We start from the raw sequence: 24,957 nt of genomic DNA, 5'->3' as shown, positions 1-24,957 counted from the left end.
GCCGCCTCTCAGTCATGTCTGCCTGTCTGTCCGCCTGTATGCCTGGTAACAGTTGGAGTCATCTTCCCTCAGCAAAGCCATCTGACTCCAGTCTGTAGTGCTTAAACAAGCCTGACTGGAAATGAGTGCAGAAAAAAACGGGATTGTCTGGCCTGCTCGATCAATTAGGACAGAGAAAGCAGCGAAGAGAAAGCATGTGGTAAGGCACGGCTTTCAGCATCCTCAGAATTTGTATAAAATGTTAAGTGCATTTCAGAAAGCTTGCCAGGCAATACATTTATCTCGGGTGAAACTCTATCCCTCTAACAGGAACTATCTTCTGACCCCAAGCGCCCCCATCCACCTTCACATGTTGGCTCCGGGATCTAGATTGAAGTAAGGCTAGAGAGAAGAGAAGAAAACAAGATGTTTCTCTCTCCCATCCTTCTGTCTCTGCTTGTAAAGGAGACAGAGAGGATAAACTGTGGAGCTTCAGGGGATGAATGTTAGCCAAGTGACCCTGTCTCTCTTCGATCACAGCTTTAACTCCATTTCATTGAAGGAGAAGAATATCAATGAGAAACACTCACGCAGAGGGAATAGTGGCTATTGAATTATTTGCATAAATCTCTTCCTTTAAAACAGCAACACTATTCATGGTCATATTATAAAAGATATTGCATGCAGTCATGCATAGGTAATCATGTCATGTGGTTAAAGGTGCCAAGCTGTTATTTAGATATTTAGCACACTGTGACGTTGACAGTCACACCTTGCAGATTCTGACTCCACATTAGCTGAGCACTGAGGAAAAGTGTTCCCTCAGAGGTGACAGTTTTGGTGACTTCACTTATAATTCATCCGCAGGGGCCAAATAACAGATCACTGGCTAATAATATATTTGCCAGTGATCAGTCTTTGCTTCACTTTCTCCCCAGACATGAAGTTTATAAGTGGGTTTTGGAAGTCTTGGAGACAAATGATATTAGATGCCGGGACTTTGCCATCGTTGAGGGTTTAGTAAATTGATACCGAGGGTGAAAGGGAGGAGAGGGAAGGGAGAGAAAGGAGGAGGTTTTGTCCTGCAGTGCTGTGATCAATCTTCTATCCTAGCATTTTGTTACAGCATGCAGCAGAGCTCAAATCCATCCACATTCTCCACTGGTGTAAAATAGGTTTGAGGGGGTCATGGGGGGAGAGTGGTGACTTATATTTAGATTGAAAGAGCTGGAAGGGAAGATTTTCCTTATGGCTTATATCAGCTATTAGGCTCAATTATCAATTGAATCTGAGACCCTGCAAACTGGCACATTTCTCTCTGTCTGCCTCTGTTCGTGGGACCAGGGTAGACGCAAACTATTATTAGGGAGGCAAATGATTTGAACCCATCAGACAGCATTTGACTTTTTGAATATTTATAGGAACCGTTTCAATTTTCAGCATGGCAGGCCTTCACCTGCTGCTAACAGAATCCTGGTGCAGCTGTAAAGACTGTAATCCAGGTGTAACAGGAATGGATAGTGATCGTGATTTATTGTGCAAACTCCTGCTGAGATAAAACAATGTGTCAAGAAAGAGGCGACAAATTTGCAGGAGAGTTAGTGAGTGCACAGTGGAGGGAGATGTCACACTCGTGCAAATTATAAAGCAACAATAACTGAAAATTGATACTATGTTGCTAAGTTAGTGACTAGAAGAGGTTTGTGGTAAATGTGGGGTGTAACCAGAAAACACTCAACACTCAAACAGAAAACACTCAACAGTATGACTTCCATTATTGGTAAAATAGTACATGTATAGAAAAAATGTTCAGGAATTAAATCGATCAGACGTCTTTTTGACCTAATAATAGTTATTAATGATGATTTTTAGCATTAAGCATTAAGACATGCCAAAACTAGTTCCACTTTCCCTCATTTCCACTCACTTACAGACGGGTCTGGCTGTCCCACTGTGGGATCAGAAAGTGCTTGCAGGCTCTCTGGTTGGCTTTTTCAGCAATTTAAGCACCCTTTCAGTACATCCACAATCCTGCAGACTTTTCTCAAAAGTATAACTCACAAAGCAAAGCACTGTGAGGTTCAAATGATCGACGGTTTTAGTAGTAGCATGGCTTTGTGTCTGGCTGGGGACTTTCGTTGCATAGCTTTCCCTATTATTTGCTCCCTCTTTAAAATATATTGATTTGATTCAACAGAACGTTTTTTCCTTAAACAGAGAGCAAAGAATTCATGTAAGGAATATAGTCTTTGTTTTTCTGTCCACAGTAAGGTCTCAATAAATACTGTGATTTCACACAGAGGTGTCCCGCTCCTCATACAGTGACTGGAGCCTTCACACTCTCCTACACACAGGTGACATCAATTGAAGTGTGTGAGGATTCAGCGCCTAGGGTTGGGTTGGAGTGGGTGCAAACATAATCCTGACTGGCACCGTGCTGGTAAGAGCACAATTCTGTAAAAAAAGAGTAGCAAATTGGAAAATCCCGCTTACCCCACTGCTCTTAACAGTTTTTACTCTATTTTTTCATGTTTATCTTTGACCTTTCTGTACAAAATGTTTCCAAATGCATTTGTGTTCGACAGTGTTGCCTGTCTCTAATCCTGAAAAGGAAACATTGCACACATTTCAAACATTGGCTTTCCATTGACTACATTATTAAGACTGAGGAAACAACATTAACTTTGTTATCTACTGTATATATTGTACTATATGTTTATGTAGTATATACTCTCTTTTAAGAAAGTTTTTTTTTCCCACTTTGAAACGGCCATGTTGTAGTTTTTTTTACATACGCTCTTTCAGCAGTTTACTGACATGTCCGTGTCCGAATGTAACAACAGGTGAAGATGCGTTTTGTTCTGTTTTGACATCAAAATACGATAAAACCATATGTACTATAGACTGGGACACATCTCCTGGAGTTACATCTCAGTGTGTGTGTGTGTGTGTGTGCGTGCATCTTCCCTTTCTTTTCTATCTGACCACCGAGAGTGTGACAAATGGATGTGTCAGAGCTTGATGGAGCACTGCGATTGCTCTGCTAGGCACAAAGCTATTACAAGACTATATAGACAGGCCCAAAGAAAAATCCTGTTTCAATCAACCACACATAATCTGGGAGACAAAGAAAGATGTTCAACTGTTGATAGAAAGAGCCGGGCTCTCATCTTAAAGGAAGATCGCTCTCTACTACAGTTTTTTAATCTGTTTATATCTTGGAGAGTCGAATTTGGATTTGAGTACAATTTTCTTTCAGTCCAGCAGACAGACACCTGAAAATGTTATACAGGAGACAAACAAGTCAACTTTTCAAGAGCTTTTCTGCTGCAAATAAGAATTTCCTTGAGCCTTTTTAGTGAATCCCAATTAAAAAAACAAAACTTTTTTCTTTAGTTCTAAAGAACTTAATCTTCTTAATTCAAACATAAAACTTCAAATGATGTCTTCTGAAGGTGAATGCAAATTTCCGACACTTCTTACAATACGAATTGCCATGTCTTCAAACAGCACACTGAAATGATATCTCTGCTCAGACATCTTGAATGTCAGAGGTATTATAATAGCAGCGTGTCATTTAGCAGGATTATGAACATGAAGCTCGTCAGGGCTTAAAGGCACTGAAATATTTTGACACAAAATCACGTTATTGAAAGGTAAAAATAACACAGTCGCCTCTGACAGTCTCTGCAAGTCCACATCACTATAATCAACTTCATAATTTAGTTTAACTACCGTTATGGCCACAATCTAGCATCTAAACACGTTAACAAATGTAGTTTATTGAACAAAGACAATTAGAACCTTGTTGTAAATACTTTCCACAGATACTCCCATGTTTCTCGCTCTGATGTTTGTCTGCTCTGACTGAGGTGTGATGTCTTTTTGGGGGCTGTGATCGGCCTGCTCGAACTGCAGTCAATCCATAGATAGGAAATTGCAGAGTTGAGCTTTGGGTCTGGAATACAGTAGACATGCGTCAGTGTAATATATTTTTCTGATGCAAGTCAAGTGAAACAGACAGGAGTAAACAGCCTACTAGAGATAAAGCACCGTGACCTTGGACTGGTTTCCTCTAACCGGGCACACCTCACTGTTCCTTTTGAAGTGCATGTGTGCATGACAATAGTGTGTGTGCACATGTGTATACGTGTGTGTGTACAGAGAGATAGAAAGAGAGAAAGGAACTGTTGTTGTGTGAGAACAAAACCTCTCTGTGGACCTGAGTGTGTAAAGTAAGAAAAGGAGAAAACCGCAAACATCAGTTTCTATGTTCCTGTTCCTGTGAGTGTGTGAAGAAGCAAGCTGCCCCTTCATAACAGTTTACTTAACCAATGCTTAGAAGAGCAGAGCCCAACATCACCCTCCTGACTTTCAGCAGAAACAGGCGGTCTCATTAAACCAGGTTTTCTGCACACCATATCATTAGGAACCACTTAAGAATTCATAGTCCAACATTGTATAAATGAGAAAATAATACTGGAGGATGATAAAGAAGTCAGTGTTTCAGAATTTTACATGTTTCCATGTTGCAATATTAAAGCACCAGGAGACCATTTTTAAAGGTCCTGTGAGGAGTTTTTTCGCTGGCTATGAAACAGACTGAAAATAATTCTGATTACTCTATATGACCTACAAAACCAAACCAGACCATCAGTGACAAGATTGATTATTTCTATGTAGTTATTTTTAATGCCCGAAACTACCGGCTGGGGGGTAGGAATCAGACGAAGTGGTTAACTGCACGCTGCCTTTGTTTACATTTTCCAGGCCAAAGATTTAAAGTGAGTGATACATATGACTGTTAAAGAAAGTAGGATGAGATTTTCTGTTAAAAAACACTTAAGCATGTACAGGACAAAATCAGCAAAGAGATAAGAGGTATGGCTTTGTCCACAGGGGGCGCCAACATCAACACGATGCAAAAGTTCCTCACAGGATTTAAAGGTATAATAAGAAGGATTTACTCAGAAAAATAAAATATAGACTTTTACAAATATAATATAAATCATCACTTATTGGCCTCTATACATGTGTGTCGGTGAGTGTGTGTGCAGACCCTTGTGAGACCCTTCCCTCTGCATCTATTCTGTAATTTTTGCTCTACACAAGACGTTTTCAGGTGGGGCGCTGTGTTGGCCTTCTTTCTGTTGGACAGGTAGGTGCCTCAAACTGGGTAGGACAAGCTTACCAGCGGTTAGCATGCTAGCATAATGGTGATCGGCAGTTAGCATGCTAGCGCAAAGGTAACCAGCGGAAAATGCTACTTATTATACTTTTAAAAAACAGTATAACAGTCACTAGTTGTCTAACTACCTGTAAAAAGCGAATGGCTTCCTGACTCTAACCTCTCACCCTTCTGCTGTCTCTCCCTTTCTTTATCAGTCTGTCTGTCTCCTTTTGCCTATGCATTTAGAGTGGGAGTTTTCTGCCAGCAGCTGTCGGCTCATCCTAAACCAAACACACACACACTCCAAGTTTTTTCCCTTCCATTGCATTGACGTCAATATGCAGCAAGGGTAAGATGAGACACAGGGAGAAGAGAAGAAAAGAGAAGAAGAAGACAGGGTCGACAGACAAAGACAGAGAGGGATTTCTAGCACTTCTGTTTTGGTGAAATTACACTCACTTGAGAAGTGAGTTCATTTTTATTTCTGCAGCCCGGGGCTAAACAGCCTCGACACTGTACTTGTACATTAAAGTAAGAAATAAAAAGGGCTCCTCAGATCATGCAGTAATTAATGCAGAGCTGTTATTGGCATTGTGAATGACAATGTCATTAAGTAACAGTTCCCCAAATCAACACTCTATGCATTCATATCAATCATCAATCAATCAATCAGTCAATCTGAATCCAGTTAAGGTCCTTTCAAATCCCCTTTCAAAAATTTGAATCTAGTTAGGTTTCAACGTATTTAAGTCAGACAAAACTCAAAGACTGACTTCAGATCAGTGTAATCACTACAGGGGAGGAGCTGTACAGTGTGCGTCCTGAACCATTCGTTGCAGGACGTTTTGGTTCTGCCAACTACTGAGTTTTACATAGAACATTTTGGCTGTAGGATGCTAATCGGCTTAGCCAGGGTGCTCAAGCTCAATGGACAGTGATTAGTGTCAAACTGTGTGCTGACATTGTTAATCCAAAGTCAGGTATTTCTGTGAAAGCACCTCAAATTTCCATTTACAAAGGCAATGAGACATAAACAGACAGTAGTGAGTCCCTCCCCCCACAGAGTTTGGGCAGCCTCTCACTGCAGAATCAGACCTTGCTATAGTCTTAGCTTTAGCTATAACGTGCTAACGACTGCACATATGCAACCATACATACAAAATAGTTATACAGGCAAACAGAATCACTTGCATTTCACTTAGTATATCATGCCTGGGGCTGCATCGTGGTGCAGTGGTTCATGCCTTACAGCTACAGTGTTCCTAGTTGAGTCCTGGTTGGACGAAGTGGGCCTTTCTATGTGGAGTTTGCATTCTCTCCCTGTGCATGCGAGGGTTCCCTCCCTACTCCGGCTTCCTCCTACTAACCAAAGACATGCTTGTTAGGTTCATTGGTGACTCTAAAAATTGCCCCTAGGTGTACATTTGAGCATGAGTGGTTGTCTGTCTCTCTTAGTCAGCCCAGAAATTGACTGGTGACCAGTCCAGGGTGTACCCGCCTCTCACTCAAGGAGAGCTGGGATTGGCTCCATAATTCCAAATGCTGAAAACCTTGATTCAGAACTTTATGTTGGGTAAAATATTCATTTACTGTGTGTGAGAGTTTAACAGCACATTGTGGAGCCATGTCCAGCTGATCAATTAACCGGAGAAGACAAATACTAAAGTGGTGATTCTCTAACAAATGACCTTTGGCGGTCATAAACTTGCAGAAAGCACACTGAGCATTTTAGCCAAGTTTTATTTTGGCCTTTGGGCAGCATACAGCAAAAATGTCAATTAGATACAGCTGATTTAATGTGCTAAGAGCTCCATATTTCATTTCAATCTGCTAAGGCAACACCTGTAAAAACCACAAACCTGTAACTTGTATATGTGCATTGCTTTTTTCTAATAAAAACTAACAGAGAATGTTGAACAATTCTCTTATTTTTGCAACCATATTTTTTAGTTGAGTCAGTTTTTAAAACCCAGTTGATCTCCTGAGTATTTAGAACTTCACATTCAATAGTTCTAAAAGAATGGGTTCAAACATCTTCATGAAATATTAATAAAAGATGTGGTACTGCTCTCTGACTGTGTTTTTATCAGCGTATTCGTCTATAAAGCTAACCTAGAAGTGTTCTTTATTTGGACTGAACTGTTCACCTGTTTGTCTTTAAAACGTCATGTTCTATAAAGATTTCCAGAGCTTTCCACTCATTTAAGGAAACATAAGTCTGTCTGTCTAAACTGTACTTGTCCTACAGCCACCACTTATTCTATTTCCTCTCCTTAGCTGCCACTTCTTCCCATATTCATGTATTCAGCTCCTGCATTCAGCAAGGCGCTAATAACCTCCTCGCTCTTCCCTCCCTCAGTTTTCTCCTCTTCTTCCCATTTGCATCTGCCCAGTACCTCGATCCCTCCCGCTTTCACTCTTTCTCTAACCCAGCTTCAATGTATTCCTCACACGGTGAGGGTTAGCCCGGAAAGCTGTCAGAATCTGTTCTGCTGTCAGCGAGATGCCGAGTGGGAGCGCATTAGATATCGGCCTCGGTGTGTCCCTGACAAGAAACAAGCCAATTAAGGAATCCCTCGGCACTGCTTAAGCCCAGTTATGGCAGAGGTCCCCGAGACGAACACTGGTGTGCTAAATCATCATACCTTTTTTATATTAGAGCCTCCTTGGGGAGAAGTGGAGTGATTCTGGATTATTCCTTTTTTTTCCTGCTTGCGGGGCTGCCGGCCATCACTCAGCAGCACGCCTTACAGAAGTTTATCTGAGCTATGAAGGACACTGACATACAGATTTCCCTCCTCTCTCCTCCTCTCTGTTGTTCAGTCTCTCTCTTGCAAGGCTAATAGTATTAGGCATGGAGGAAGTGCTTTGAGATAAGCCTTAGGTCGTGTAGTTGCAATCAATTACTGTGGTTAAATATTGCAATAAAAAGATTAAGGATTAGTTTTGGTGGAAAGTAAAGAAGCTTGAGAGGGCGTGCAAACTCGTTCGTGAGTGTGTAAGCACTCGAATGTGTGTTCAGCGTGTTAGTCATTTTATTCATTTTCCCTCTCACAAATTAGATCCAGTAACTCCCCGACACTGACTCCCTCCGTCCTCCTTTGTCGCTTCTGTTTTCATATTTCTCCCTCTCTTTGTAGCTCCACTCCTCCCGACCTCCCGTCTCCTAAACTTAGAGACTGAATCTGACGGCAATCCTCTGAAAACTTTCCCCAAAACTGACAGACCGATTTGTTCGGATGACTTTGTGTCTGCTAGCTGCTGCCTGAGCTTAATCTTTTTGTAGTGGGAGAATGATAAAGAAAGCAGGGTATTATTGTGGTGCATCATCACACGATAACACGGAGAGCTTGCATGATGGAAAGGCTGATACTTGCTCTTTAGTCCTGAGTGTAATTGAGACAAACAAGGATAAGTATTTTTAACTCTGAGGAACAATAAGAAGGTTGGTGTTTCATAACACATTTAATTAAAGGAGACATCAACAGTGTTTTCTTTTGATATAGTTTCTGGTGTGTTTATTTTTTGGCAATATTTTCAGCAGTGGACTTGAACCTATTTGTAGACTCGTGAGTACATTCGATTTAGCAGGAGTATGTAGGAGGGACTCTAAATAAACTACAGTGCCTATGTTTATAAAGGAAGATGTCATGCAGAGCAAAACTGTTGCTTAGCTGTGTGTTTTTAATAGTTCTGGACAACAATGGAGCTCTAAGTCAATGCATAGGCAGTCGCCTTGGGCGCCACGTTCTGGGGGGCGCTGGTTTGAGCTTCAAACATTTTTAATGAAGCCCCGATGGTAAATTCAAGCCTACTGCAAGAATGACACCTTCACTAACCTTTCTCGCTGCTCTGCTCGCATTTACCGTCACTCTGCCGTTCTCTCCCTCTAACTTTCTTGGCCACTCACTCACAGCGCACTTCCCGACACAAGTTACAAGAGAGGAGAGGAGAGATGCGTTCAGGCCCAGTTGGAAAAACTCAAACTTTTAATAGAGGGTAGGGTAAGAGGTGTTCTTTTGACGTACATATAACGTACATTCTGTTGTTTAATTAGCTCGCCCTACTCGTCTAATCCCTCATGTGATACAGACAGACAGACAGACAACATATAATAGAAGGGGAGAGGAAGAGAGACAATGGCATGTAATGGAAAGAGACGGAGAGGAAAGAGACAAAGAAACTCTATCTTAAAAAGTTCATTATGACCCATATAATATTACGGTAAACTAATGGTAACTCGAGAATTTCACATTTTTCCAAGTCTTGTCAATGATTGTTGAATGATAACAGCTGTGGTACACATTTTGAATTTTTAAATGATTACTTTGAATGTAAATAAAGAGTGCATAAAATTGCATCAAAATAGAGCTTTTTATTAAAGAAATTCCTGGGGGACAATCCCCCAACCCGCGCTACTCCTACTGGGGTCTAAGGCCTGTCGATGTCCTCATATCCCAACACATTGTAGTAAGCTTGATCGATCTTTATCGCAATATCAACTCTGATAAACTCTTTATAAGTAGTTCCTTAAATGTGTTATGATTAAGAAACTCTGTAATCCTTATAGTCACTATACGAAATACTGCCAGGTTAGCACATTTTATTAACAGAAAAAAAAGTCTGACTTTTTTGAAAACCTCTATAGGTAACAACGACCTGCATCTTATTCATTTCACTGCTGTCAGTCATGACACAGACTGGCTGCTATAAAACAATCTTCCTTATTTACGATGCACTCCCTCAGTCCTTTACAAACACACAAGCACACACATGCAGAGACACAGAGACAAATGTCTTGCTCTGAGCAGAACACTTGTAAGGTATCGGGGTTGCACAGTCTAATATTTGTCTGAGCCGTGTTCTGGCGGTGGTAAACCAATGTGCTCCCCGCTTACATAACGCTGTGTTTATACGCCCCCGGTGGAGCTGACTTATTGGCTGCTTGGGATCTCTGACAATAGATAAAAATAGGATTATTCCCTCCTTTATGATGGACAACCATCATTCTTTTTCATTCAACCTGCCTTTGCACAGTCGCCTTTATGATGTCAATGAGTGAAAACAAAAGGCAACATTAGGCATTCTTAATCCTGTAAAGCTGTTTCATGTAATTTAATAAATAAGCTGTTCCTTTCTATGCTAGCTTTCTTCCCCCCCACCCACCACTGGGAAATGACTCATACATATTTCAGCAGTGTGTCTGCCCATTCTGAGTGGAGCTTATCGTGGCTGCATGCAGACGCCAAATCAACCCTCTTTTCCTTCTCCTCTTTCTGTCTCTGTCTCATTCACCCCTCAGACGCCCTTTTTTTTCATCACTATTCAGCATTTCAGAACATGCAGAGAAAGACCAAGAATAGAGACACACATCTTTGCCTCTAGAAACAACCTCTCTACATCTCCTCCACTGAACCATTAGCTTGCTGCCGGCGTTCTCAAACACACACAATTATTAACTTCTACAGGGGGGAAAAGTTTGCACAGTCAAAGTCCTTGAAAGATATAGATCAATTGGTGTTCAATATGCACAAAACTAATGAGTAAAACCTTTGCGGGTGAGTGTGTTTTCTAACTCTGAGGATATTCCCACATTCTGTAAAGTCATTAACAAACATAACAACAGTCCTCTGCGTGGTTTCCCCTCGCGGGCCGATTGAATCAGAGCAGGAATAAAATAATCAAAGGGCACCTTGCACTGAAGGCTGGGCATGACCAAGACGTACGATCGTGTTTACAGTGTGTTAACATCTGCTTACAGCGTTACAGTGTGTTGGAGATGCCTAACATGTGGACCTACAGGGAAATGGATTCTAGTGATGGGGGCGATCGAGTGCAATTACTTAATTGATTTGAGCGTCTGAGTCTGTTCCTGTAATTTTTACTTTAATTAAAAGTATTCCCAGGCAACACTGATAATCACACATAAGCTTGCCCAGAGTGAGAATTTGAAAGTCCAGCACTGCTAATGAACTCTTACACTGCACAGACCGACAGCTAAATCCCCCCTTTAACTTTCACCATAAATGGGGCGACGCCTGCGAGCTAGTTCAGGCAGGCAACTCGAGCTGCACTGATTTCACACTTGACATGCGTCGCTCTCCACAGTCACCTGACAAACACTTCCTCCCAATTTGGCGGTCTATTTAAGCTGCATGATTTCTGGTCTCTCGCTCTGCTCTGTCATTGCCACCGCTTGCTCTGCACCAGTGCTGCGCTCTCACTTTCAGCCCCAGCATCCACCTGCAGGCTCCGGCTAGGCGGGTTTAAGATATTATCTCATCACTCCTCAAGTTTCTGCATGAAAAATAAATCTGCAAGTAGGGATGAGGTCGGAGCCTGGATGCCAAACACAAGCTATGTTATGCGGCTGCAATAAACATTTCAAACTTTTACAAACGTAAGTTGTCTGACTGAACCAGGCTTTTAGTCTGGTCCCCTGATTTGGCCTGTTCAACAAAACAGTCAGCAGTGATAGTTGCACTGGCTTCATGGAGGCATTAATGTACTATAAAAAACCCTGCGCCACATTGCTGCATCAAATTCTCACTTCTTCTCTGAGTCATAACTCCCTCAAATGTATTGAGAATCGGTGTTACTCACGCTCCTTGGGGACATCACTATCTGCCATGTCCAATGTAAATAAATGTCTATTAAAAACGCTTTTGAAATAGAGAAGCCCAAGTTTAAAAAATGGCTCAGATTGTTCCATCAATACAGTCCAGGAAAATATTGATATACAAGATAGAAAAATGGGGAACAAATTCACAAAAAAAGTCAACATAAACTTGCAGGAGGTGCACCGTTGTTGCCGTTTTCTCTGAGATGGGTGTGAGTGCTCTTGAAAATACATTTTACATTGTAGTTATTTGGCTGGTGCTCTGTATACCAATAATTTTAAAGCAGGTAAGTATATTACAGAGTCTTACTCAAGGACACTTTTTGGGATTATGCAGAAGGCCACACTGTCCTGTGTTGTAATTCTGGCCCACCATTACTGTACTTGTGGTTAACCTTCCTCCTCTACAAAACCACTCACCTTCCTCTCTTTACAAGAGTTGTTTACCGGCTTTTGATAAAAACTCATCCATAAATATACACCTCAATTTCCACTTCACCTTGAATTTTATATCACATGACCAACTATAGTCCTTGCACACTCATCATCAGGCAATCGTGTTGGAACAGTAACTGCATATGAAATTATTTTAAGATGTGCATTGGACAGGACTGACAGACAGCAGTTTATATGCGGAACTAGAAGCAGTGTGCGGCTCTGATAGGCAGCTACATGGTGTACTGCTGTATCGGCCTGATACCAGGCTGTGTCTAATATGCTGGGGATTGACTTCCTCTTGCTGGCTCCCAGGTAGTGAGGGGGATTTAAACTATTTTACCTCCCAAGATCTTCACACCTTCCCTCAGGCCCTCTCACCTCGCAGCCTTAAATATTAATGCTAAATCGGAGGATAGAGGATGAGTGAGGAGGGGAGAGAGTTGACAGCTTAATCATGGAGGCAGCAGGCTCCCTCTCTCCTCTTCCCAAACGCTGTGGGCGGCTGTCACCACGACCTACATGATGTAATCACCTCCATAACCCTGATACGGGCCACTGAGGGCCTTGCAGGGAGAGATAGAGAGACAGGGACAGAGCAGGGGGGACCTGAGGGATCTTCCAGCAGAGGATCATTTAGAGTGAAAATCCACAGAGACCAAGAATCACAACGGAGGGATAGTGGAAGACAGAGAAAAGACTCTACAGCACCCCACCTCCCAAAGTTTAAGAAATACATGACCCTACAACTCCACGTTACAAAAAGTCACTGCGAAGGCCCCCCCTTTAAAGGTACTGCACTTTCTCATGATACATTATCAGATTAAGGAGAGATATCAGAGGTGGCATTGACGGTAATTTTTTATCGACATGAAGTGACACTTAAGTTATAGCTAATTTGCTATTTGTGTTCCTGCTCTGTGTTGCCAGCAACAGCTGGTAGGTAACACTTTAAATCCTTTTTTTCAGTTGTAAGTTTATGGCACAGTCACGCAGAGATATAAGGGGGGATAACATAGGAGAATGTCAGTGTTTCTATAGAAAAAAAGAAAAAACATGATCCTAAAGCTATTTCCTTATTTAACATTTTTTGGATACATGGTATTTTTTTTCTTTTGCCTTTATTTGTAGGACAGCTATAGAGAGACATGAAATGTGGGGTGTAGAGAGTGGGGGACGACATGCACCAATTGATCAGCAGACCAGGGGTCGAACCTGCGATCAGTGCGCCAAGGACCGTAGCCACTGGACATGGGGGGGTGGTTTTGATAATACTATTGTGGGAAAATCTGCATCATGTCATGCTGAATTAGCTACTAGAAATTTGTGTTCACACTGTTAGCACGGCTGTACAGACAGCTACTAGATAACTTCACAATATTCTTCACACAATTTTTTGTCCTTGACAAACATCAAGCTTCTGCTCAGCTGCTGTTGGTTAATTTCCTTTTTTTTAAACTCTTTTATGTCAAAAAAGGACTGTCACTGAGGAGATCTGATGATTTGTAATCTGACTAACACTATTCAGGAAAAAGGGGTGTTAAATACAGCCAAACATTGACTTAAAGGAGAAGTTCAGTATTTTTAAACCTGAGCCCTATTTGTACAGATGTGTCAAAATGACTCATAGGAACACAAACGGTCCAGTAGATAACCTCCGCCGTAGCCGCGATATGGCCACAATGGCTGCAACATAATCCAGGATCAACTGCGCCCGATCAAAGTACGTCCACTGAAAGTGCTTGTTTTTACCACTGACAGGCTCAGATTGTTACTCACGGTGTCCAACAACATTCAGGAAATTATCCCTACAAAGATCGTCCTTTTTTTTAAAGAGTAAGATCTTTTTTGTGTAACCACAAACAGAAGTCTCGCTCAAGGAGAAGTCTCACTCTGAAATGCTGCGGGTGATGAGATGTTACCTGAACAGGACGGGGGAAGCGTGAGTTAGAGTTGGAGAAAGGATTTGTTTATGTAGAGGAATGTCAGCATGAATATATTTCGAAAGCCATGGCTGAATATTTACCTGATTTCGACGATGAAGATAAGGCATTTGAATTAAATGGCCAGGGGTGTCCAGGGATGACCATGTCGGAGGATTTCCCCCCTCTGATCAATAGGGCTGTGTTGCAGACTTTCTTTAATGTGCCCAAATTAAGTAAGCAGCCAAGACCACAGGGACCAAACGGGCAACTATCTATCGAGTAAGCAGGCCTAACATAATTACATGCATCTGATTTCTTTAGCTAGAAATGTCACTGTTTCTGGTTACCCAAAAAGGATCTTACTCTTTATAAAAAGGACAATATTTGTAGGGATCATTCCCGTAATGCTGTCGGACACCTGGAGTAACAATCTGAGCCTGTCAGTGGTAAAAACAAGCACTTTTAGTGGACGTACTTTGATCAGGCACAGTTGCCCTGGATTATGTTACAGCCATTGCATCCGTATTGTGACTACAGCGGAGGCTATCTACTGGACTGTTTTTCTTCTTATGAGTCATTTCGATACACAAATTTGTACAAATTGGGCCTAGGTTTAAAATGACCGAACTCCTCCTTTTAACCCAGTCATAGAGTCATTGGCACCGCATGACAGCGTATGCCTCTATTCCAAAATGAGTCATCTATCCAAATTCAGTTGGGCTGCCGTTTCTGAACATAAAGACAGTCCGTCTGTATTCTGACAGCACAGAGATGGTCAAAGTTTTGAACATGATGGTTTTGATCTAGGGAGTTTACTATTGGTTGTCAGCACATCTATATTTTAACATACCAATACCTTCAGTTTGGCTCTCATGCTGTTTCCAAAGTTTTGATTTTCAGCCAACAAGATTCTTCTGAGGAGCTGCAGGCACTTACTGCCAGAACAAAATGGGAATACACCCTCTGGGTAGTTGACTGACAAAAATACAGACAAAAGTACAGTACATGCAGTCCTTACTCGAGTTACTGAGAGGCAACCGGAGGTGAAATTGAACTTCTTGCTGTATGAATGGTTTTTAACCCAGCTTTTCCATGCTCTGCTAAAGATGAAGAACAAGCGCGATGGCACACGGAAGATTGACATTTGTAATCGGATTTCATTATGGCCCAATAAGTTCTTTCATCTCAACTATTTATAATTATGATGAAAATATACTCAAAATACTGCATAAACAGTGTGTATTAAGTGTATTAAAAAGCTTAACTCTTACAGTTATTTAGCATTAGCTGAACCTTTAAGCTTTCTCTATGCTAACATTAAAAAGCTAACATATAGTACGGCCTTTACACTGTCAGGGAGGTTTATAGAGACCTTGACTCATTATCCTGCTCCACGTCAGAGTATTTCCCATGTGGACAGAGGAGTCTAAACTGAAACATGGATTTGAATATGAAACAGATTACGTGTTGAGGTCAATATAATTGATCTCATCGATGCAACACTGTCTATGCATTTCAAACAAGGCACACTGGACAGTAAGATCGAAGGCAAACGGAGCACAGTTGCTCTCCTTACCCCATTTATAGGATATGTCTTCCACCCAAGCTCTCCAAGTACAGACGTCGTATCCAGCAGCACAACTGGAACGGAAAAGAAAGAGGGAAAAACAACCATTAGCATCAGTCAACACACAAAAAGTCCTATTTTCCCACTGGAAATTGAAATATCAGTCATGAACGCGTTCATTTAGACATTTTTTATATTAGCAGAAACGAGTTTCTTGGATGAATATTTATGAGCGTGATGGCGTATACAGCTGCAGCAACATTTTTGCCACTTGCGACGCAATTTGGGGACTGATGGATTGCAGTCAGATTACTGTCAACAGTCGCTCCACAGCCATCCCGGTATCTCATCCACAGCTTTACTCCAATCTCACTCACAACAATGTGCTCTTCTTCTGCCTGTGTCTGAGACTGCTCATGAGATGTAATCAGAGATAGATCTGTCCCAAACCCTTCCTATGACATGAGAATATATTTCATTATGCCAAATAGTAATCACATATCCCGGTATAGTGTTTATAAATGTAAAATAGGGCTGTGTTTGCCCAGAGATTTATATACAAAGATATTAATCCTTGTAACACTCATTGTCATTGAATCCAACCTTCCAGGTAGTGTTGGAAAAAAAGCAATTTTACCTTTGAAAATAAAACCATCCCGAACATTTTGTCTCGTCTCAAGGACAGAAGATTTAATAATTCAGGTGGAAAGTGTTTCTCCTCGCCATAAGTGTTTTATAACAATAAAAAAAGTGTTCACCTACACTTGTGACAACGTTAGGGAGTAAACAGTATCCCCACACATATTGCATTTTCAAAATCTATAAATATTACATGGAGCGCATTCAGTCAGCTTATCAAATGTGCCAAATGCACAGCATGTGTGACAATACAGTTATGTCCTAATTATGTGATGCACGGCATCATGAGGTGGGTATAAGAAAACGATTAGTATGCAGGTAGAGAGCGATAGCTGGCACAAAACAACAACACTAAACCCAAGAGGCCTGTTTAAAGCCAATCATTTCTCTCACATGCTCTGAGTCATTGTTGTCAAATCCCATCATTAGTTGCCAAAAATTCCATCTTTAAACTTGTCCTTCAGCAGCCAGTGACCTAAATCGTGATTGTTAAGCTGTGACTTACATAAGCTCTTAATGCTGAAACTGATATCTGACAAATCACAGAGAATTCTTTTACTCGGATAATGGCTGAGTTTTAAGTGTCAGTCAGACATGAATGTCCACTTATAGCTCTGTAAGTGGTCCTTGGGGGGCTCATTATACCAACACAAATCTCTATCAGTGACAATATTTCCTGAATAAATCTCCATTAAGATAATTGCTCTGGGATAGCTAGTTATTACAACTAAATGTAAATCAAAGGAGGTAGTTTCAGTGCTGTTATATTATCATTTGCAGATTATGATGTCAAGCAGAAAAAAGAACATTTTTTTGATCTGTGAATGTACTCTGAGATCAAAGCAAGCAGACAGGAGGATCAGACATTTTGAATCTGTCAGTTCCCCAAATATGAACCGGTGCATGTGTGACGAAGCCTGGTTGACAGAGATCACCCAAACATCTGCTCACTGAGGTTTTCACTCTGTGTGTGCATTTATGTGTCTGTCATTGACATCTAAATGCTGTCCTCTTTGAGTCAGGGAACTAGTAAAGGGCACACTACAGTGACCCGATGTAACAGCGCTTTTGGATTTGGAATGGATGTTTCCAAAAGTTAAGAAAACCAATATATATCAATCAATATAATATCAAATTCATCACTCATAAATAATTCAAAAATACATTTATAAATGATTTGATTAAAGTTTTTTCCCCCGGCCTGTGTGTGGGGCCAGCCTTTATTTGTTCCTGCAGACCACGCCCCTGGCTATTTATAGAGACCCGGCTTTTATTTGACTACTGGCTGTTATTTGAGAATTTACGGTATTCATAAACGGGCAAAAAAAGTGAATTCATCTCTATGAGAGAACCACTTGCAAATAAGATGGTCATAAGATCCATTGCTAATAAGAAAATAATCCTTTAGTGTAGCCTTGATAACATTAACAATATAATCCACACGTCTCATGTACATCATATGTTAAATTAATTAAGTCTGATGGCTCTGTATGTAATTTGCAGAGGACATTTAAATGTTAAAACCTGATGTACTTAAACAACTTTCATGCACTCTGGCGTCATTGTCTTACCAATCAAAATTCCATTGACATATGCAGGGAGAGGTAGAAGCAGTGAGCTGCGGAGGACATGTTAATGGGTTGGGAACTCCTAATGTGCCAGAGAAAGTATTCTAAAACTAAACGACAGCATATTCTCCCTGAAACCTGCATTATAAGTGAGGTTTTTAAAGAGAGTGAAATGTGCTTCCCTTTAGATTTTGAAGCAGCAATAAAGAAATGTAATCTCTATTCAAATTCCCCAGGCAAACAGGGAGAGCATCGAGAAAAAGACACTTTGCAGCAAGTGTAAAAGAGAGTGAAGAACGAGTTCACTTACTCTTTTAAACTACTTGTCATAGCTAGGACCAACATAAAAGTTCAGTATCAAATTTTTGTTGAGAAAGTCTGAGTTTCAGTAGGTGGTTCTCTTGGCTGACCAAAGTGGCATACATCCACTCTTAACAAGGGATTATATTTCATACTTCACAATCAAAAGAAAACTGAGTTTCTTAGAATATGAACAGCAAAGATTTTAATGAATCCTGGTGTGTTACATAATCAGACAAGCAGCCTATTATTCTATTGATTGACCATCCTGCAATCACAGCATGGAAAGGCTTCATGCTGATCATTTCTTTCTCCTTTTCCTACCTTGTCCTCTCTGCTCTGTTGGCTTAGTTTCATATTTACTCCATGTTGACTGGTTTTGGATCAGCTCCAGTGACTCTGTGTGACTTTTCCCCCCACCAATGCTAGGTCTGAGCCATGTCAGTGCATGCGCCAGGCTAGAGGAGCTGGCAATGCCAGTAGTGTTAATGGACACCATTAGGCTTCAGTGGGCAGGTTAGCAGCACAGTCCCTGGAGGATGGCATAATTACTGAGAGTTGGCTGTGGTGCTCAGTGCAGTGAGCAGTTTCACACTTTAGTTTGTCATTAATAAAGAACAGCTGATGTACACTGAGAGGCAGTCTGTAAAAATATCCAGCAGAGAACATTGTACTGTTGGGTCAACACCTTGTGCTTTAAAAGAGCTAAGGAAAATAGTCTGATGGAGAGGTTTTGTTCGTGTTCATTTGAATCCACCATTGGAAAAGTATGCAATGCACTATAAGTTATATTGAAAAGGGACAGTACCAATGTTGTTATTTTTCAAAAGGCAAAAGATGCTTTGAATGCAATCTCTGGTGTGCTGACACTGTTTTGAACTGACATTACGTCACAGGTTAGACCTGAAAGCAGCAGCTGTGCACGGTAAGCATCCCCAAACAAAACAAACAAAACGGAAAACTTCACCACTTGGTTGGTATATTAACTATTAATAACCATAAATCATTACATACAAGCTTTTTACGCAACAAAATATAGAGACAAGTTTTCAGGATAGCAGCAGTATTCTGGATGTGTATGTTTTCATGTTAGTATCAGTTGCATGTGTGTGCTCCTTTACTGTGTGTCTTCTGGTTTGGGTAAAAGAAACCTAAGCAGTGTACCTGCCACTGCACACTAAAACTGCCTGTGTGTACACGACCATCTTTCCACTCTCTCTGTCTCTATCCCTCCATAAAGTTGTCTCTCAGCGAGGCACCCACAGACCCTGCCTGGAGCTGAGGGTCCTTTGGGACTTCCACTGGATGGATATAAATAGACCGTGAGCTGGCCAGCTCATAAATACCTGGGCTCCAGTAGAATGATGACATCTCCTGTCTGGCCCACAACCCATGCAGGCCACACAAACACCTGGAAATAACAACAGGCCCAAAGACAGTCTCACCCAGTGGTGCTCTATGCAAATTACATTGGGAGTCATTTGAGTTCTCAGACATACTTGTATGCTTACATGTATACTGGCTGTCTACAGGTGCAGAATTTCCTTGTTCAAGTATAGCAAGTTAACTTCTTCAAAAAGGACATTTCCTCAAGGTTTTCTTCTTTTGGTTAGAAGAACTAAGTATGGCACTACTTTCTTTAGTACAAGAAAGGTTTAACTTGGAGATATTTGAGCGCTGCGTGATGGTAAATCCTTCTAACCAGGGGTTTCTGTTCTGGTGATAGATTAATGAAACATGTTTAGTATGCAGTAGAGCACTATTGTGGTTTTAAAAAAAAGCAGAGCAAGCCTCACTTACCAACACAAACAAAACCTTTCAATTTGCAATCTCCCTACATACCCATTCTGGTAAACAGCAAGTGTTGTTAAGAGACAAACAACAGCATTTGATGAACAGAGACTTGTGGAAATTGATTTGGTGAGTCTATCAGTGAGGATTGCACATTGTCATTTAGTGGTGTAAACAAAGTGGCGGGATGATATGCTGTGAAATGGAAATCTACCCATAGCAGAGACAACCTGAGAGGCATGACAGGATCATCCACACGTCGCCACACTCCACCGAGATCAAACATTCAGCAACATATTAACGGCAGTGAATCAAATCTTACAATGTGGTTGATTAGATCTGATATAAGCTGAAAGTGTTTTAAATATTAAATATTATATATTATTTGGTATTTCCCTAAACTATAAACTGTGTTGGTGCTGCAACCACTGCGCAGGTAGAAGTTGGGTGGAGCTATGCTGCATTAAACTCTGTGACTGAATACAGATGACAAAGGGGTGAAGTGTCAGGCCTCACAGTCCAAACAGAGCTAAAAAGTGCATTGGGGGCATTATGAATCCCGCCAGCTCTCCCACAAGTTTCATGAGGCATAAATAGTGAAACACCTGCTTGAGTGTACACAGGATGTTTGGGGCCTCAACTCAAGCATGGTGTAAGCCTGTGGGAAACAATTCTCATAACATACTGGAAAGGCTTTTATAAGCCTGAAACCTTGAGATGATTTTTGCATATACTGCCTGTCTAATTACACACATACAAGTTGTAGTAAACTGGCTACAATGTGCAGTACTACCAGCAAGGTCTTATTTAATACCAAAGATAATTAGCATAAATTGTATTTTCAAATTAAACAGCTTTCACTTATTCAAATTTTCTTGACCTCCAATGACTGTTGTTGAACTGTTAAGTAAGTGGATCTTCATCTTTAAATTTCACACGTAGTGCCATGAAACAATCATTATTTAAATACAGGGATGCCTCCAAGACGGTTGGACTGTGCTAAAATTGACAGTTACATGTCAGCATGTGCACCACTGCATGACTGTGTACATTTGCATCTCAGTGTAAAAAAAATGTCTTTTTAACAACCCAAACATGCATTCTGACACCAATTTTTCTTGCTCGTGTGTCATACACATATTCTGAAAAACACACAAGCACACTGCTGTCTGCCAAAGGTGCTGAGTTAGCATTTTTTGGCTGCCCTGTCTCGGCTAATTGATTGACAGCACACAGCTGATGATGTTCTTGGTGCTCTGTGGGTGGTGCCAGCGAGAGCAACAGCTTTGATCCACATAAATATATGCAAAGAGTTTCATTACGTTCATGATGATTTCTCAGGTGGATCGCTTTGAGTCAAACTTCCAGCACTGTCTTGGTGAGATGCAATTGACCAACTAAAATAACATTCACATGTGCTGCTTTCATTTGACTCGAAGGATCGATTTGTTTTGTCATGTTTTTCATGGCTGGAAAAAAACAATCTGAACAATGTCAGAAGTGTGGAACAAAGACATCATCTGTCAGTTTTATTTGGTACGAGCAATCTTCTGCTCAGGAAAATTCTACAAAGGCTCATGGAATCAGGTTAGCAAATGAGATTTGTAAAACGTTCATTATAATAAATACAGCTGCTGCCGACTTCTCAAGGGAGGAGAAAAGAATAACAGTAAAGATTACTGGACGAGATGTATTGATGGGGGAAACAGGCTTGTTCAAACCTGGCAGTGAGTGAGTGGAGCTTTGTTAATAACTGTCTGCAATCCCAGCTGGGTTGATATGAGGGATGGTGTGATATGTTGCTGTGAGAGAAAGCGCACGGGCGAGAAGCGAAAGGTGATTGTTTTTTTGTTCTCCTTACATCATTTCTTTTTCTTTTGCCAAATCCCCAATCTTTGGAGTTCCAATTGTCTGTCTGCTGACGCATCAAACTCAACTAAAACGGTTGTGTGTAATGACGCTGGGTCTTGTCCCCAGCCTACCTACATGACACAGTGTGTACTGTAGCAGAGCAGGTCAACGTCTTATCTCACTTTTGGTCTTTTTACAGCCATGGGGTGGCTGGATCAGAATGTAAATGGGTGGAAAATCGCACAATTGGAGTCTGAAGTTTATTTTGAAAATACCTAAACACCATGAGAAAGGTGCGTGATGGAGCAAGGGAAGTAGCACTTATGCCTCAGCACCTCACAGGTTTTTTTTTTCTCATGTGACTTCCCGCCTGCTTTTCCATCCAAAGCTGCAGCTCCCTGTGGTCGACAACAACTGCAATTGTGCCGTGAGGTCCCAGACCAGTCAATATGAGGGACTAATGTACGATTCAAAGCAGACATCAGTTCAATCATTCAATCTGTGGCCGAGAAAAACACAGAGTGAGGCTGTTACGTTGCATCTGTCTGCGAGTACAGGGAGTAGCATCGCTCTTATTGAACTGAGAGAACAATAAAATATAACCTGGGGGGCAGATCCCTCTGTGTCCTGCACAATCAATAAAGCTATTTTAAACCTCACTGATGCTGCAGCTGCGTGTGTGCGCACATGGAGCTACAGGGGAACACACACCCCCTAAAACATAAAATAAAATAAAAATTGTGGACACACGCAGTAAAAGTGTTTGCTATCATATTAGATGAAACACACTGTATCCACACCACATACAGACATAAGCACAAAGTATTTGTGTGCTCAGGTGTGTACAAAACATAAAGTGATACTTACACACACTGTCACTGAAAAAATGTGTATTTGGCTGCTCATGACTTTGCACTGCATGTGTCTAACACGTTACAAGTCAGCATTCACACACATGTTCTCTCTGTCACCCACTTAATGATTCAATCCGTGGCTGCTCCTCTGTCTTCTCTGTCTGTGTGTTTGTTATCTTGAATGTGTAATTAAAGCAGCCTCCAGGGTTGTCACTTCAGCTGATTTTCATAAAAGCCAGCAGTTTCATTTTATTATCTGATTCAGTGTTTGGATACAAAAGTGAGTTAAAGGCATTTGTTAAACTTCAAAAACTTGAAGTGTGGATTCTGTCATGGTGCATTTCTGTTTTAAAAAGTGTTTAATTTGTCTTATTTAGACTGTTTTGACATGAACATGTTGAACATATTGTTAATAAGTAGAATGTGTCTATATCCTACATCAACTTTTAATTTCACAATAAAACAAAGAATAATGCCTCAGTCAAAGACAAAAAAATCTGATATATCAAACTTCTTAATTTTTGAGCAATATGCATTAATGTTCGTAGTGAGGGATGTTTTTTGCCGTTATCTACTCTAATATCCGGCTTGTTTTCGGTTTAACTACTTGGGGTATCTTACCCAATTGTCTCTAACAATCATAATAGTGCGGTAAGTGACCACGGTTTAAGTTTTTAAAAATAGAAATAAGTGGTTAAGCATTTCAAAGCAAGAAAAAAAGGTCAGCATGAGGGTTGAAATAATTCAGGTATCCTATCCTACGAGTGGAACGTAAAACTCACCTTGGTTGCAGTGGCTGGAGCGAGTGAGGACAATTCCCAGAAAGAGTGAAACGAGGAAAAATCTGTTTCCAAAACTCATGTCTGCTTCAACATCGATCACCGGCTTCGTCTGAGGTACTTCTGGCCGAGAGGTCAGATAAAAAGCGCGGCTGGATCCTCCACAAGCACAGATCCGCTGGTCCTGGTTCCTTACATTTGGTCCAGGTGGGAGAGAGAAGCCGAGTTACGGAACAAGAGAAGATCCATCCCTCACCTGGAGCGGCGGCGGCGACGGCGCGGAAGGGAGACAATTTGGATAAAGTCCCCAAAATACCTTTATTTAAACCAAATGTTCAGACAAGGAGTGAAAGACCTAGCTTCTAACAACTTTGGAGGTTTCCCACGGACTTCAGTCGCCCATCTTGCATTGTTTCAAAGATACACTAAAATATCTTTATCAGTCTAGTGTGTCCGCGTGGCGCACGTAGTCGTGACAGGGTCGAGAAATCCTTGTTGTTGTCAGTGTGGCTCGGGCTCGCAGCTCCCTGTCTCCAGCCGGGGTCCGCAGCAGCAGCAGCAGCAGGAGGGGACGGTGGATAGAGAAATGATCGGGATGCAGCGGAGGAGAAAGTGAAGCAGCGGCTTCAGAGGGAGACTGTGCGCATCTGTGCAGGATGCTCGGCACTAGAGGGGGTTAGCTGACAAGGCAATGGCGTGTGTGTGTGTGCGTGTGTGTATGTGTATGTCTCATTGGTTCAAGTGCAGGGCTTCCGAAAATTTCCTGAAGGACTTCCAAGTGTTAAAATACTGATATTAATTTAAACCAGTGAAATCATATCTGAACATTCTCTTGTTACATTGCATTACCAAAGTTTGTTGTGGATGGTTTGGTGAATTCACTGTATATCATATATATTATGGATGTGAAATTAATCGACTTTAAGAACTGAATAAAGACATTTACTCTTGTTTAATACAGATTTATTTTGGAGCCTGTACAGGATCTTTAACGTGTCTATACTAAACCAGATTTATTTTAAGACTTCCATTCTTATAACCATACTTTCAGCCTCTAATCCTCAGCAAAAGTACACTTTGTTTTTACAGATTTAATTTGGACTTAAATGGACACGACTGTGATTATCTAGGGACAATTTTGGGGGCTTCCCCATAGAAGGTTAATAAAGGATATCAAAAAAAACCTCAATTGAGCACGATGAATCCCTTTCCTAAGTCATAATGTTCTGGTTCCTGCTCATCGACACTGTTATGACCAAGCTCTGTTTAGGACGGATCTTTATTTCCAGCAAGCCCCATGAGGTATAACAATACTGACCCATGGAAAAAAGTGCTCTCTCAGCATTTTGTAACAATCATGTTTCCTGAAAAAGTTATATTCTACAGATAGTAACTATCTAACCAGCACTATTAAGTAACAGCTATCTCATTTCCATCATGTCTGTACATCAAACTTCGTCTCAGTGGAAATGTAGCTTCA

General features: G+C 41.1%; 1 protein-coding gene across 1 annotated transcript in view; it reads right to left on the bottom strand.

Annotated features, from left to right (window-relative positions):
• The window catches only part of epha6 (eph receptor A6), a 172,339-nt gene extending 148,780 nt beyond the window's left edge, over window positions 1–23,559 (bottom strand). Inside the window, exons 1-2 of the mRNA XM_069663594.1 lie at window positions 23,481–23,559; window positions 15,705–15,769 (exon numbers count right to left, since the gene is read on the bottom strand). Coding sequence (XP_069519695.1) covers window positions 15,705–15,769; window positions 23,481–23,559 — 144 coding nt within the window. The remainder of the gene's footprint in view (window positions 1–15,704; window positions 15,770–23,480) is intronic.
• Between the last annotated feature and the right edge of the window lie 1,398 nt (window positions 23,560–24,957).

The sequence above is a fragment of the Semicossyphus pulcher genome, unplaced genomic scaffold (genome assembly GCF_022749685.1).
Source record: "Semicossyphus pulcher isolate SPU_LCO1_2020_fin unplaced genomic scaffold, fSemPul1.0.p SCAF_15, whole genome shotgun sequence".
Lineage (NCBI taxonomy): Eukaryota > Metazoa > Chordata > Actinopteri > Labriformes > Labridae > Semicossyphus > Semicossyphus pulcher.
Note: the sequence above shows the minus strand (reverse complement) of the source record. Positions and strands in the feature narration are given on the sequence as shown.